This window comes from Bubalus bubalis, chromosome 17 (genome assembly GCF_019923935.1).
Source record: "Bubalus bubalis isolate 160015118507 breed Murrah chromosome 17, NDDB_SH_1, whole genome shotgun sequence".
In the NCBI taxonomy this organism is placed as follows: Eukaryota; Metazoa; Chordata; class Mammalia; order Artiodactyla; family Bovidae; genus Bubalus; species Bubalus bubalis.
Window position 1 is genome coordinate 72,030,523 of NC_059173.1, and position 17,198 is coordinate 72,047,720.

The 17,198-nt window shown below is 41.5% G+C and overlaps 1 protein-coding gene across 2 annotated transcripts in view; it reads left to right on the top strand.

Moving 5' to 3' along the window:
* Positions 1-13,181: 13,181 nt before the first annotated feature.
* TMEM192 (transmembrane protein 192) overlaps positions 13,182-17,198 on the top strand; it is a 36,205-nt gene continuing 32,188 nt past the window's right edge. For both annotated transcript variants that reach the window (XM_025268237.2, XM_025268239.2), the window contains exon 1: positions 13,182-13,355. In XM_025268237.2, coding sequence (XP_025124022.1) covers positions 13,272-13,355 — 84 coding nt within the window. In that variant the 5' untranslated portion in view covers positions 13,182-13,271. The remainder of the gene's footprint in view (positions 13,356-17,198) is intronic.

Below are 17,198 nucleotides of genomic sequence, written 5' to 3' on the forward strand. Positions count from 1 at the left end.
ACCCAAAGATGCCCAAAGAGTTCAGGCCATTTGCTATGGACCAGACTGGCACAGTAATTTCTAAGAATGGAGTTGTAAACAGTGGACTTGGTAATTATGTGCATGATATGACTTCCCTGTGTGTCTCTCCACAGCCTGTGAGGAACAGCTCAGCTCTGAAGCTCTTGGTTCCATCTGTTTACATTTGTGGTGCTTCCAGAGCCTTATCTGTCTATTTTCTTTAATTTCAGTGGCAGGAAATCATAACTCCCACTGCAAATTACAGAGATTTAAGTTCCCTGACTCGTTTCATATGTAAATATGTAATGTCAATCCTATGTATGTCTATGCATGCATGCATGCTTAATTGCTCAATTGTGTCTGACTCTCTGTGACCCTATGGACTCTAGCCTGCCAGGCTCCTCTGCCCATGGGATTTTCTAGGCAAGAATATAGGAGTGGGTTGCTGTGCTCTCCTCCATGGGATCTTCCCTACCCAGGGACTGAACCTGTGTCTCTAACATAGCACCACCTGGGAAGCCCATGTATATAGTATGTATCAGTTCAGTTTAGCCACTCAGTCATGTCCAGCTTTTTACAACCCCATGGACTGTAGCACTCCAGGCTTCCCTGTCCATCACCAACTCCCAGAGCTTGCTGAAACTCATGTCCATTGAGTCAGTGATGCCATTAAATCATCTCATCCTCTGTCGTCCCCGTCTCTTCTTGCCTTCAATCTTTCCCAGCATCAGGGTCTTTTCAAATGAGTCAGCTCTTCACGTCAGGCGATCAAAGTAATGGAGCTTCAGCTTCAGCATCAGTCCTTCCAGTGACTATTCAGGACAGATTTCCTTTAGGGTTAAATGGTTTGATCTCTTTTCAGTCCAAGGGATTCTCAAGAGTCTTTTCCAACACCACAGTTCAAAAGCATCAATTCTTTGGTGCTCAGCTTTCTTTATAGTCCAACTTTCACATCCATACATGACTACTGGAAAAACCACAGCTTTGACTAGATGGACCTTGGTCAGCAGAGTAATGTCTCTGCTTTTTAATATGCCATCTAGGTTTTTCATAGCTTCTCTTCCTAGGAGCAAGCATCTTTTAATTTCATGGTTGCAGTCACCATCTGCAGTGATTTAGGAGCCCAAGAAAAGCCTGTCACTGTTTCCATTGTTTCCCCATCTATTTCCCATAAAGTGATGGGACCAGATGCCATGATCTTAGTTTTTTGAATGTTGAGTTTTAAGCTAGCTTTTTCACTCTCCTCTTTCACTTTCTTCAAGAGACTCTTTAGTTCCTCTTCACTTTCTGCCATAAGGGTGGTATCATCTGTGTATCTGAGGTTATTGATAATTCTCCTGGCAATCTTGATTCTAGCTTGGGCTTCATCCAACCCAACATTTCATATGATGTTCTCTGCATATAAGTTAAATAAGCAGAGTGACAATATACAGCCTTGTATATACTACAGTATGTATGTGTGTGTATATATATATACACACACACACACACACACACACACACACACACATATATACAGTATGTGTGTGTATATATATATACACACACACACACACATAACCATTTTTGCCTTTAACCAGAATGCTACTCATCCTATTTAATAATGTTTATATTTCCTATCTGTAATTCCACAATAAAGATGGAGACATGCAAAACAACAACAGCAAAAAAACAAAAACAAAAAGAAAAAGGAGTGTTCCACGTTTTGACTGTTGTGAACGATTCTGCAGTGGACATTGTCTGCTTTCACTCAGTGCCTGCTTCCAATCCTCTTGGTTGTGTACCTACAAGAAGAATTGGTGTGTCTTATAGTAATTTTGTTTAACTTTTTGAGGAACTGCCAAACTGATTTCAGCTACATTATTTTATATTTCCACAAGCAATGTTTAGGATTCCAATTTTCCCACATTATTATTTGCTGTTTTCTTTTTCTGACTATAACAGATATGATGTGGTATTTCATTGGGGTTTTTTGATTTGCATTTCTCTGATGACTAATGATGTTGAGCACTTTTTCATGTGCCTGTTGTCTATTTGTATGTTTTCTGTGGAGAAATGTCTTTTGAAATTCTTTATACATTTTTTTTAATGTTTTTGAGCTGTGAAAGTGAAAGTGAAGTCACTCAGTCGAGTCTGACTCTTTGTGACCCCATGGACTGTAGCCCCCCAGGTTCCTCTATCCATGGAATTCTCCAGGCAAAAATACTGGAGTGGGTTGTCATTTCCTTCTCCAAGGGATCTTCCCAACCCAAGGATCTGTTGAGTCATAGGAGTTCTTTATATATTCTGAATATTAAACCCTTATTACATATGTGAGCATCAAATATTTTTCATTCTCTTTTCACTTTCTTGATAGTATCTTTTGATGAACAAAGGTTTTCATTTTAATCAAGTCCAGTTTATCTTTTCATTCTTTTGTTCTCTGTGCTTTTGATATCATATTTTTAAAAACTGCCAGATTCAAGGTCATGTAGGTTTGACTCTACATTTCTTCTTCTTTTTTTTTCCCTTTTTTTAAAAAAATTATTTTATTTAACTTTACAATATTGTATTGGTTTTGCCATATATCAAAATGAATCTGCCACAGGTAAACATGTGTTCCCCATCCTGAACCCACCTCCCTTCTCCCTCCCCATACTCTACATTTCTTTTAATAGTTTTACAGTTTTAGTTCTTAAATTTAGATTTTAATCCATTTTATTTAGTTTTTTCTTTCTTTCATTGAATGATCTTGGAATCTTTGTTGAAAATAAATTGATTATTAATGTGTGGGTTATTGCTGGGATTTCAGTTCTATTTTACTGGTCTAAAGCCTAGCTTATATACCCCACATCATTCCTGACTCCATCCCCTTCCTGAACGTTACCCCGGTCCACCTCTCTCGTCATCTCTTGTTTGCATGATACTGCACACTCCATGATCTCTGCACTTCTGCTCTGTCTCTACACCAACTCTCTGGTATCATACTATTTTGATTACTATAGCTTTGTAGCAAGTTTTGAAATCAGGAAAAAGATGAGTCTTCTCTTTCAAGATTATTTTGGCTATTCTGGGTCACCTAAATTTCCATACGATTTTTAGGATGAGGGTTTCCATTTCTGAAAAAATACTGTTAGGATTTTCATAGTGATTGCATTGAAATTGTTTGTCACTTTGGATAGTATTGTCATCTTAGCAATATTGTCTTGCAGTCAATGAACATAAGATGTCTTCCCATTTATTTAGGTCTTCTTTAATTTTTTTCAGCAATGTTCTTCAGTTTTCAGTGCACAAGTCTTGCACTTTATTGGTTAAATTTATTCCTAGGTATTTTATTCTTTTGATGCTATTGTAAGTGTAATTATTTTTGGAATTTCTTTTATTCTGACTCCAGAACAAACACTCATTTGTTGCTAATGTTTAGAACTGCAAATCATTTTGTGAGTAGTTGTGTATCCTGAGACTTAGCTAAATCTGTTTATTAGCTCAAGTGGTGTATTTATGCATTCCCTAAGATTTTCTAGATGTAATATCATGACTTCTATGAATAGAGATAGTTTTACTTCTTTTGCTTTTATTTGAATGTCTTTTATTTCTTTTTCTTGCCTAATTTCTCTTGTTCTGTATCTGTTCATAACATATATTTACACATCAAAATATTTGTTTTTTGCACTACATATGTACTCTTTTTTTAATGAAAAAATTTATAACAGACTATTATTTTGCTATCTGCTTTCATGACACACAGTCAAAGGCTTTAGCATAGTTGATGAACAGAGGTGGATGTTTTTCTGGAATTCTCTTGCTTTTCATATGATCCCGCCAATGTTGTCAATTTCATCTCTGGTGCCTCTTCATTTTCTAAACCTAGATTGGACACCTGGAAGTTCTTGGTTCACATAATGCTGAAGTTTGGATGCAAGATTTTAAGCATGACTTTACTAGCATGGGAGATGAGTGCAATTGTCTGATGGTTAGCACATTCTTTATTAATACCCTGGGTGGCTGACCACACTGTAGTAACTCGGTTAATTAAGATATTTTTTGTACAGTTCTTCCACGTATTCTTTCCATCTCTTCTTGATCTCTTCAGTGTGTACTAGTTTCCTACTGTTTCTGTCCTTTAATGTGCCCATCTTTGGGTGAAATATTCCCTTGATATTTCCAATTTTCCTGAAGAGATCTCTAGTCTTTTCCCTTCTGTTATTTTCTTCTAGCTTTATGCACTGTTCATTGAAGAAGGCCTTCTTGTTTCTCCATGCTATTCTTTGGAACTCTGCATTTAGTTGGATATACCTTTCCCTTTATCCCTTGCTTTTTGCTTCTCTTCTTTCTTCAGCTACTTGTAAAGCCTCCTCAGGCAACCACTTTGCCTTCTCGCTTTTCTTTTTCTTTGGGGTGGTTTTGTTCACTGCTTCCTGTACAATATTACTGACCTCGGTCCATAGTTCTTCAAGCACACTGTTAACTACATCTAATCCCTTGAATCTATTCATTACCTCCACTGCATATTCACTGGGGATTTGATATAAGTGGTGCCTGGCTGGCCTAGTAGTTTCCCCCATTTTCTTTAGTTTAAGCCTGGATTTTGCAATGAGGAGCTGATGATCTGAACCACAGTCAGCTCCAGGTCTTTTTTTGCTGCCTGTATATAACTCCTCCATCTTCAGCTACAAGAAATGTAGTCGATTTGATTTTGATGTTGACCATTTGGTGATGTCCACATATAAAGTCATCTCTTTTGTTGTTCACACCCATTTCACAAATAATGGGTATTTAGGTTATTTCCAATTATGTGGCATTTATATTGTAACTTTATGTTGTCTTTTTTTTTCTTATGCAGTAATCTCAAACCTTTTATGCATTCAAATTCATTACATTTTTTTCCTTTGGTGCTTCTGGATTTGGGGTTATGCTTCTGGGTTTGGGGAAAGTCTTTCTTTACACAACTTAGCATAAAATAAAACTAATATAAATATATGTTAAAAATCATTCTTTGTTCTAGAGCACTTGTCGATTTATCTTATATGTTTAAATCTTTAGAAGTTTAGGAACTTATTCTGTCTTAAGGAATGTGGGAGTGATCAGTTTCATTTTCTTCTAAATGACTATCTGGTTTTCCCAACATCATTCATTAAATAATCCATCAACTGGGAGGTACTTATAAAAGAAATATAAAGTTCAAGTTAAAAAATGACTAGGGCATTTTTACTCCCATAAGGTTTAAAAGGTTTATTCTAAAGCATGAGTCTCGTGACAGAAAACTATTTATCCTTCAGAACAGAATTGGAGCCAGATTAGGGAACTACTGCTAGCCCAGTGTGTGATACTATGGTTTCTAATTTGGGTTCTTTGCTCCTTCCCTTTAATTCAAATATCCCTCTCTTTCTACTTTTCTCTGTGAAATCCAACTCAGTTGCTACCTCAACCATTATAAAATATTTATAAGCTCTCCAAAAGTTTCTGTATTTTGTCCTGCTCCATTTCAAACACACATATCAGAGCATCCAGGAATCATTTTCAACTGTCAGCTGAGAATAGAAAGCTGAAAATGGGAAAGGGTTGAAAGGAGACCAGAGAATTGGGCTTATGCTGGAAACTAGAACATCATGTGAGAAAATAATTGGAAGAGTTATGGACATTTGTGAGTATAGTGTACTCAATGTACATAGAGATTAAGCCTAAAACAGGAGTCTAAGGACAAATCTTAGAGCAGACTTTATAATGATTAGCCAGCAGACAAGGAATAGAACATCAAGGCTGTATTTTGTCACCCTGCTTATATATCATGCAAAATATCAGGCTGGAAGAAGCACAAGCTGGAATCAGATTGCCAGGAGAAATATCAGTAACCTCAGATATGCAGATGACATTACCCTTATGGCAGAAATCAAAGAGAAACTAAAGAGCCTCTTGGTGAGGGTGAAAGAGGAGAGTGAAACAGCTGGATTAAAACTCAATATTCAAATAGATGAGGAAAAAATTACAACAGTGAGAGACTTTATTTTCTTGGGCTCCAAAATCATCGTGGATGGTGACTACAGCCATGAAATTAAAAGATGCTTCCTCCTTGGAAGAATAGCCATGACAAACCTAGACAGCATACTAAAAAGCAAAGACATTACTTTGCTAACAACAATGGTCAGTATAGTCAAAGCTGTGGTTTTTCCAGTAGTCATGTATGAATGTGAGATTTGGACCATAAGAAAGGCTGAGTGCCAAAAAATTGATGCATTTGAACTGTGAAGACTCCTGTGAGTCCCTTGGATTGCAAAGAATATTCATTGGAAGGATTCATACTGAAGCTGAAGCTCCAATATATGGCCAACTGATGTGAAGAACTGACTTCTTAGAAAAGACCCTGATGCTGGGAAAGATTGAAGGCAGGAAGAGAAGGGGAAAACATAGAATTAGATGGTTGGATGGTATCACTGACTCAATAGACATGAGTTTAAGCAAGCTCTGGGAGATGGTTAGACAGTGAATCCTGGAGTGCTGCAGTTCATGGGGTTGCAAAGAGTCAGACATAGCTGAGTGGCTAAACAACAACAAAGGAATAGAAACAAGGAAACATAGGTGATTTTATTTTAGTTTCCCATATTGCCTATCAGTGTCCCACACTGGTGGACTTTAGCAAATATTTATTGATGAATGAATAAATGAATGAGTGAGGGAGTGCTGAATATACACTCAACCTCTAGTTTCCCTGTGATCTTGGGAAAGCCATTTGAACACTCTTACCAGTTTTCTGAACTGTAAAATGCAAGCAATAGTATTTTACAAGCCCATCTCTGAGGATTGTTGTCAAGACCAAAATAAAAATGTTGGTTAAAAATGTGTAAAGGTTTTTTAAATTGTCACGCCCACATAAATGCTGTACATAGGATCCTTCTTAGAGAGAGGCAGGATATGCACATGTACATGTATAAATGTACATTTTATTCCTTTGTGTCTTCTGTTTTTTCTCCTTTATAACACTCTAAGTAACTTAATTTTCATTTATTTTAAAGAATAAATTCATCTCTAGCTTATATTAACAAGAATGCCGTTAACAGCAAATCATCACATGTCCTGTTTTATGTCAACTTTGTACAAACAACTTCAGAGACTGAAACTACAAACTTTTCTTAATATTGGAAAATCAAAATAATTATTTTATAAGTTGTTGGAAGATACTTTCAAATGTCTTTTAAACCTCAGCACACAAAATTGTGAATTGTATTTTAAAAGAAAAATTTTCCTTCTTGAAGCCTAGAATGTAATTAAATGAGATATCACTGCTGAAAGCTGAAAGCCCCATCTTCTGGTTATTTCTGAAATAAGGAAATCCCCCATGGAAATACTAAGAACTAACCTGGCTGGATTTCAGGGCCTGGGATTTAGCTTTAGAGTTGAATCAGGCAAGAGCAGAGATCAGATGAGACCAGCTCTAAATTACTAAGTAGTAGCCATGATTTGGAGAAGGAAATGGCAACCCACTCCAGTGTTCTTGCCTGGAGAATCCCAGGGACAGGGGAGCCTGGTGGGCTGCCATCTATGGGGTCGTGCAGAGTCGGACACGACTGAAGCGACTTAGCAGCAGCAGCAGCAGCCATGATTTCCATGAAGTGTACAAAATTCATTTCATCCTGAATTTCTGTAAATGGTTTTTCTAAACTTTCAGAGAAATTTTGCTTTTGGTCTAAATCTTCACATTTTGGTGTCTATCCAAGGACAAATTATTTTTGGAAGTTTTAGCAAATTTGTTCTCCCACTCTGAATTAGTCAGCAAAACCAATATAAAATTTTTCTGTCTTCAAAAACAAGTGTGTTTTTAAATGTCAGGCACAAGAACTCCTGGATAACACAAACCAATAACTTGGGAGAAAGTGCTGGATAAAGTCTGAAATTTCACAGGTCCTGAGGACCTCGAATAGAACACTTTCACCCAAATTTGAAACGTTTTGTTACAGTTGGATTCTATTTGTGGTACACAGTGCTCTGAAAGACATTTATGGAACAAATAAATAGAAACTGCAGAATATTTCCATTTGCTTACAATATCCTTAAATTTCTTTCTAGAAAAAGTTTATAAGCCAAAAATAATCTGACACACTAAAATAACTGTTGACTTACTTTTTCTGACTGTTGATTGAAAGAAAAAAAAAATTCAGTGACACATCTCTGGGGATCTAAGAGAGATTTAGCTACAAAGCTTTATTTCAAAGCTTGAATTTGGAATATATGGATTCCTGATAAAGGTACAGGGAAACAAGAGATTTGTAAAAAGGTCAAATTTGAAATTTTATTTAAAGCCAAGTTAGAAATCAGTATTGGCTTTCCTGGTGCCTCAGTGGTAAAGAATTCACCTGCTAATGCAGATCATTCTCTGATCGGGAATAAGTCCACATGCTGTGGAGCAACTAAGCCCGTGCACCACAACTATTGAGCCTGTGCTCTTAAGCCCAGGAGCCACAAGTACTGAGCCCATGTGCCACAACCACTGAAACCTGTGAGCCCTAGAACCTATGCTCCACAACAAAAGAAGCCATCACAATGAGAAGCCAGAACACAGTAACTAGAGAGTAGCCCCTTCTCTCCACAACTAAACAAAGCCCATACACAGCAATAAAAACCAAATGCAGACAAAAATAAACACATTTTAAAAAAACTATCAATGAAGGTATTAGCTGCTTAGTCATGTCTAACACTTTGCGACCCCATGGACTGTAGCTCACCTGCCAGGCTTCTCTTCCTTTGGAATTTTCCATGCAAGAATACTAAAGCGGGTAGCCATTCCCTTCTCAGGGGGTCTTCTGGACCCAGGGATCAAACTGGGGTCTTCTGCATTGCAGGCAAATTCTTTATTGTCTGAGCTACCAGGGAAGCCCAAAACAATCTCCAGTATCAATAGCTAAAGAGAATGAGAGTGAATAAAGAGATCTCACTTTAAAATAAATAATAAATATTAATTAGGCACCTATTGTTTGCACCTGTGGGGAGTTAAGATGGAAGAGTAGAAGGACATGGGCTGATCTTCTCCTGCAAGAACACCAAAATCGCAACTAGCTGCTGAACAACCATCAATAGGAGAATATTGAAATCCACCAAGAAAAAAGATACCCCACATCCAAGGACAAAGGAAAGACCTCAACAAGGCAGTAGGAGGGGCACACAATCATGTTAAAATCAAACCTCATACCCGCCAGAGTCTCCTGGTGGGCACAAATAAAAGCAGGACCAGGGCAAAGAAAAAGTGACCTCCCCCCAGGAGACTGAGCCAGACCTGCCTATGAGTGTTTGAAGGTCTCCTGCAGAGGCGTGGGTCAGCAGTGGCTGGCTGCAGGAACAGGGTTACTGGCAACAGCAGTTTGGGGAGACATGGCTTGTTGGCCTAAGTCCTCTTGGAGGAGGTCACCATTAGCTCTACCATTGGAGCTGAACCTGCACCTCTTTTTTTTTTTTCAAATAAAAAGTTGATGGTATTACCAAATTCAAGCATGTACTGCTCACTGCACAACAGGACAATAAATTGAGAGACAAGTTGTTGGGGCAAGGAATACCAACTTTATTCAGAAAGCCAGCAGACCAAGAAGATGGTGGACTAATGTCCCAAAGAACCATTTTCTCTGAGTTAGAATTCAGGCTTCTTTGATACCAAAATGAGAGGGAGTAAAGTCAAACATTTCCTGGTTGCAATCAGCCTTCAAAGGGGACATGTTAATTTCTTCTTTCCTGCAGCTTTCACAGGTGGGTCTGGTCTGGATGTTTCCTATGAGTAAAACAAAGCTAAATGCTCATTATCTGGGAGGTAGGATTCCCATGGATGGGCCATTATGTATAATTCAGCTTACAGGCAAATCATTTTAATGACTAACTTGTCATTAAAGTTTGACTTCTGTCGAATACAAAGGTTCCTATTGCGTGTGTGGTAAGTTGCTTCAGTTGTGTCCCACTCTGCAACACTATGGACGGTAGCCCACCAGGCTCCTCTGTCCATGGGATTCTCCAGGAAAGAATACTGTAGTGCATTGCCATGCCTGTCTCCAGGAAATCTTCCGAACCTGGGATTTGTCTCCTGCATTACCAGGCAGGTTCTTTACCTTTAGTGCCACCTGGGAAGCCCTCTTCTCTATGTAATCTTTGTGTAATCACAGATGATTTCTACCCTAAAGTGTAAGTAAGTCCTTTAGCCTACCAAGTACACTATCATCATCCCAGGTCCTTCCAATGAATATTCGTTGATTGAACCCTAGAGGGTTGATTTCAAAAGCGTCAGTTCTTTGGCACTCAGCCTTCTTTATGGTCCAACTCTCACATCCCTACATAACTACTGGAAGAACCATAGCTTTTACTATATGGACTTTTGTTGGCAAAGTAATGTCTCTGTTTTATAATATCCTGTCTAGATTTGTAATTTCTTTTCTTCCAAGGAGCAAGCGTCTTTTAGTTTCATGGCTGCAGTTACCATCCACAGTGATTTTGGAGCCCAAGAAAATAAAAGTCTGTGCTGTTTCCACTGTTTCCCCGTTTACTGTCACCACCAGACACATCCACAACTGGCCGTCATTTCCACTTTGGCTCAGCCTCTTCATTCTTTCTGGAGCTAATTCTCTGCTCTTCCCCAGTAACATAATGAACACCTAACAACCTGGCAGGCTCATTATCCAGTTTCATACCTTTTTGCCTTTTCATACTGTTCATGGGGTTCTCAAGTCAACAATACTGAAGGGGTTTGCCATTCTCTTCTCCAGTGGGCCAAGTTTCATCAGAATTCTCCACAATGACCCATCCATCTTGGGTGGCCCTGCATGGCATGGCTCATAGTTTCATTGAGTTACACAAGGTTGTGATCCATGTGTTCAGTTTGGTTGTTGTTGTTCAGTTGCTCAGTCAGGTCTGACTCTGTGATCCCATGGACTGCAGCACGCCAGGCTTCCCTGTCCTTAACCATCTCCTGAAGCTTGCTCAGGCTCAGTTTGGTTAGCTTTCTGTGATTGTGGTTTTCGCTCTGTCTGCCTTCTGATGGATAAGGATAGGAGGCTTGAGAAAGCTTCCTGATGGGAGAGACTGGCTGTGGGGCAAACTGGGTCTTACTCTGATGGGTGGGGCCATGCTCAGTAAACCTTTAACTCAAGTTTTCTGCTGAAGGGGAGGTGTTGTGTTCCTTCTCTGTAGTTTAGCATGAGGCCAAATTATGATAGGGGTAATTGTGGTAATGGTGACCTCTTTCAAAAGGACTTATACCAGCATGTGCGGCTCCCAGGACTGTTGTATTCAGTGCCACTGACCCTGTGGCAGGCCACTGTCACCCACGCCTCTGCCGGAGACTCCTGGACACTCTCAGGAAAGTCTGGCTCAGTCTTTTGTAAGGTCACTGCTTCTTTTTCCTGGGTCCTGGTGCTCACAAGTTTTGTTTGTGCCCTTCAAGAGTCTGTTTCCACAGTCCTGTGGGATTTCCTCAAATCCCACTGGCCTTCAAGATCAAATTCCCTGGGGTTCTAAGTCTTTTTGCCAGATTTCTGGGCTGGGAAATCTATTGTGGGCCCTAGAACTTTTGCTACATCCCAAGACCCTCTTTGTATAATTGTTCTCCAGTTTGTGGGCATTCTGCTCAGAGGCTCTATGGTGGGGCTAATGACCACCTCCTCCAAGAGGATGTATGCCACATGCTATGCCTCCCAGGTCTGCTGCAGCCAGAGCTCCTGCCCCCTTGGCAGGCCGCTGCTGACCCATGCCTCTGCAGGAGACACTCAGACACTTAAAGGAAGGTCTGGTTCAATCTCTTGTGGGGTCCCTGGGTCTTGGTGCACAAGATTTTGTCTGTGCCCTCTGAGTGTCTCTGGCAAGCATGAGGTTTGAATCTAAATATGATTTCACCCCTTCTACCATCTTGTTGGGGCTTCTCCTTTGCCCTTGGGAATGGGGTATCTTTTTTTGGTGGGATCCAATATTTTTCTGCTGATGGTTGTTCAGCAGCTAGTTGCCCTTTTGGAGTTCTCATGGGAGAAGACGAGCATTTGTCCTTCTACTCTACCATCTTGAAAGCAATATACTGTACACGTTGAAATAATAACTAAATGTTGTATGTAAACCTTGATTGTGTTAAGTAGTTAGAATAGGAAAAGGAGTCCAAAATGGTTGTGGCTAAAAAACAAAGGGGAAAAGCCCACGCAAAAGGAACAAAGAAAAAAATCCACAGACCGGAGTGAGAACCTCAGGTGAAACAAACACTCCCCCTTCCTGGCTAGCCTTGATTTGCATAGGGAAGGCTCAGGGGGGAGGAGACAAAATGTATAAAATGGGGAAGTCAAGCTGGGTTGGGGTCTTGGCTCTCTTTTGGGGTCACCCTGAAGATCATGGCATCTGGTCCCATCACTTCATGGGAAATAGATGGGGAAACAGTGGAAACAGTGTCAGACTGTATTTTTTGGGCACCAAAATCACCACAGATGGTGACTGCAGCCATGAAATTAAAAGACGCTTACTCCTTGGAAGGAAAGTTATGACCAACCTAGATAGCATATTGAAAAGCAGAGACATTACTTTGCCAACAAAGGTCCGTCTAGTCAAGGCTATGGTTTTTCCAGTAGTCATGTATGGATGTGAGAGTTGGAATGTGAAGAAAGCTGAGCACCGAAGAATTGATGCTTATGAACTGTGGTGTTGGAGACGACTCTTGAGAGTCCCTTGGACTGCAAGGAGATCCAACCAGTCCATTCTGAAGCAGATCATCCCTGGGATTTCTTTGGAAGGAATGATGCTAAAGCTGAAACTCCAGTACTTTGGCCACCTCATGTGAAGAGTTGACTCATTGGAAAAGACTCTGATGCTGGGAGGGATTAGGGGCAGGAGGAGAAGGGGACGACAGAGGATGAGATGGCTGGATGGCATCACTGACTCTATGGACGTGAGTCTGAGTGAACTCCAGGAGTTGGTGATGGCCAGGGAGGCTTGGCGTGCTGTGATTCATGGGGTTGCAAAGAGTTGGACACAACTGAGTGACTGAACTGAACTGCACTCACACCTTGAGGGTGTATTTTGCTTGTGGAATAAAACTCTGAGCTGTAACCAAGCTGTACTACTGGTCCACTGTTTCAAATCTTTGCTTCAATGAGACAGAACTGAGGAAATTACACACTCTCCCTACATATCTGGTGCTATGACCTGGATGTAACCTAGCTGAAGTAACCTTGGTTCGGCTCCAGTGAGGCTGAGACCAAGCACGGCAGAAGCCCAACTTGGCAAAAGTTCATGCTGTGGAAACTGCAGAAAAAGAAACCCAGTACAGGGGAAGTGACAAGAAGCCCAGCATGCTGGAAACCAGGACAGCAAACACAAACTCAGCAGAAAGCTCACACGGCTCAGTCTCAGATTCCAGAAGACCTCCAGTTAAGGTAAGAAGTCCTCACCCCTATGGCTGGAAGGACATATGGCTAAAAAAATCAATTATTTTACAATCTCTCATTTCTTGTTTCCTCGAACCTTCTGCAAATCGTGGGCACAAATGAGGGACTCTAGTAGGGGCTACTACCCAGTGTGTCCTCAAGGCTCCACTATCTGCTGTGCCCTAGTAACTGTTGCCCAAGCAAGTGAGAGTTCTTCTCTCCTTAATCTCCTTTGTCCCAAGGATCAGGCCAATGAAAACTGTGGGCACAGGTCAGGCATCTAGCAGTTTTTCCAGCAGGTTATGAAGGGGATTCCTTGGCACGTTCTTCTCACTGCTTTTTCCTCCCATCCTTCAGCTCCTCTCTCCCTCTCTAGCACTGTTTACAAAGTATTGGTCAGGTCATCATCTTTCCATTTCCAAAAGTTGTGTTTGAAACCACTTACCTAAGACTGGAACTCGAATCCATGTGACCGGGACTCTGTGCTGTGTTGTGCTTAGTCGCTCAGTCATGTCCGACCAGGATTCCAGCCTGGCCAAAACCTATGGTGCCTGGTTTCAAGGCCTAATGAAACTCAGGTTATTGATGTCTCATTGCAGAAAGAATTCAATGAGAGACACAGGGATAGGTAAGAGGTAGATTTGTTCAGATTCGAGAGAAACACGCTCCACAGAGTGTGAGCCATCCCAGAGGGCTAGTGTGGTGGCTGTGAAATGTGGTGTGGTTAGTTTTTAAGGGCTGGGTAATTTCATATGCTAATAAATGGGAGGATCATTCCAACTATTGGGGAACTGCCTACTCTTTGTCTTTTGATAAATGCCTTGGAACTGTCCTGGCACCTCTGGGTGTGTCATTTTAACTGGCAGGTTGAGGATCAAAGCTTAGTTGAAATCAACTTGTCTGCCATCTTGGACACATTTGATTTAATTGGTTTATGTTATGTTCTTGGGTTATGTCATTTTCTCAAAAGTTGTGCCTTGCCCCCTTCCCTCCTATCTCATGCTCTCTTTGTAAGCCCTGTCTGGGACCACAATGTTGCCTCTACAATCTTCTGGCAGGACAATCAGAAAATACGGAGTTCCAAAAGGTGGCGGGGGTGGGGGGAGGGGAGGGAGGGGGTAGTTATATGTATACCTATGGCTGATTCATGTTGAGGTTTGACAGAAAACAGCAAAATTCTGTAAAGCAATTATCCTTCAAAAAAATAAATGAATAAATGAAAGAAAATAGCTGGCACTTGTGTGGGAAAGATGGTATACTAGGCAATCCCTATAGAGATTCAGGCCTTCATCTTCCATGTTTACTACAACATGTGCGACGACAACAGCACCTTTCAGTGGATGCACTGGGTGTGTGTGTGTGTGTGTGTGTGGGGGGGGTGACAGGTACGCAATGCCTGCTAGAAGTCCATCTTTTGGTGGCATCCCTTCAAGGGCAATTGGGCTACCAAGGACAATGTTTGCCACTTTGGGAGTTAGCCATGCAGGCCATTTGGGTCCAAACCCTTATTACCCTTCTCTTAAAGCTGTGAATGTACTCCCTGGATCAAATCTCCACTCCACTTCAGTCAGTTGCCTCTTGTCATTTTGTCCTTAGGCCACTTTGCCTCAACTCCTACAACCACAACCCTTCCCCTTCTGTAGGCAGCATCACTCCACCCAGCCAATAACCCACTCCTTTATCATTACTTCTGTTATTACCTAGAGTGGGTCTATGACAATGAAATGTTTCTCTTATGGAGGACTAGGGGAGGGAACCAGGGACTTACATTCCCACACAAGGGTTAAGAGAATTAGCCTTGTGGCTGTTTTGCCAGGTTCCCAGTCTCAGGGCATGGGCTTAAATTGCTTTACATCATGGTGGACAAACTGACAATGAGTTAAGATTACAACCCCTTAGTCCTACCCAGCACTAGTTATGCTGGAGACGTTGGGGACACCTAACTCCAGCCCAGGGGGCCCAAGAGGTCGACCTGTCTCGACCTGCCTAGAGATCTGGTCCCCAGGAGGTCATCATTGGGGATCTGCTCGTCCAGGGGTCCCAAGAGGTTGACCCTCGGAGGCCGACATGCCTTAACCTGCCCAGGGATTTGATCTCCAAGAGGTTGATGTGCCTCAACCTGTCTGGGGATCTGCACCCTGACCCGGGGATGCCCGGCTCCCAGGTTGCAACAGTACTGGATAGGATAAGCTTCAGAAAGACTCACCCCTAAGAAAGTCCACCCATGGAAATAGTAGGAAGCATATTAGTTGTGGTGCTGTGCCCAGTCTCAACAACAACTCAGGAGCCCAACAAGAACCTGATTGCCTTTCTGGAAAGGCTAAAGGAGGCCCTCCAAAAGCTTACCAATCTGGACTGATACTCTTATAAGAGACAGGTGATTTTAAAGGACAAATTCCTGTCCTAATATGCATCAGATATAAGGATAAAGTTTCAACAGCTACAGCAGGAGAACCCTGCTGCCACTTTAGACAAGATTGCCCAGATGGCCACCAATACCTTTTATAACAGAACATAAGAGGGAGGCCAAGGCCCAGGAAAGGGAGAGAAAGAGAGACTAGGCATGCCCAGATGTTGGCTGCCCTCCAGGGAAGAGCTATGGCAAACTCCGAGTCCTTGAAGGACAAGGCACGATATGAATGCCTAATCGGTAGACAGGTGGGACATTGGGCCAAATATTGTCCAAATCATGGTAAGCTTCCTAAAACAAGTTGCTGCAAATGCTGTCAATTGGGACACTGGGCAGTACAGTCTCAAGGTCAAGTGCTAAGCCTTCCCTCATGATGGTTCAATAGGACTGAAGTGGCGCCCTCAAGTCAGCCTGCCTGTCACAGATAACCATCATAGGACTGGAGCCAAGGGTACAACTGGATGTGGCAGGTAGATCCAAAAATTCTTCTGGTTGACACAGGGGCTACCCACTCTATCCTGACCTTCTACTCCAGAGCCTTCTCTCCCCAAACCTATACCATTTTGGGTGCTACAGGAAAAACAATTACAAAAAGATTCACCTGAGCACTTCTTTGTTATTGGGATGGACAAATATTTTCCCACCAGTTTCTGGTGGTCCCTGGGTGTCCTACTCCCTTATTGGGAAGAGATATACTCACTAAGCTGGGAACCACCCTTGGGATGGGAAGATTTTCAGCCCTTAGAACTCTACAGCTTCTGGTTATTACTGAGGAACCCGTCACTCCCTCTCCAATAGGGAGGGACCAAAAACAATGGGAGGCTCCAGGAGAAAAACAACAAATTAACCTGAACATTATTACATCAGCGGTTCAGAGATAGTCCCCACCTGTTTGCACAGGCTCTTAGCTGTGATTTCCTAGATCTGGATCTGGGACCAAATGGGAAAATATTACAATATGTAGATGACCTGCTAATCTGTAGATGAGGGAAATGCTCAATAAAATGTGATTCAAATTCTAAACTTTTTGGCAAAGAGGGGATATAAAGTCTCTTGTGCTAAGGCATAGATGGTCCAGACAAGGGTTACTTACCTGGGAGTTCAGATTATGCATGGGTCCAGGAGGCTGTCCACCCACTGAGAACAAAGAATCCTGCAGTTGCCTTCCCTCACAACTCTAAAACAATTGTGAGCTAACCGGATATTGTAGAATCTGGATACCCAACTATGGTCTATTGCCCAGCCCTTATAGGACAGCTTAATGGAACTGGATGATTCAATCCCATTGATGAGGGGAACTCCTCAAAAGGAGGTAGAGGCTACTTCAGTGTAAAAGCCTAAACTCAAGCACCCACCTTGAGGTTGCCATACCCAGAGAAAGCATTCCAACTATATGTCCACAAAAACGATGGAATAGGCTAGGGAGTGTTAAGTCAAAGGTT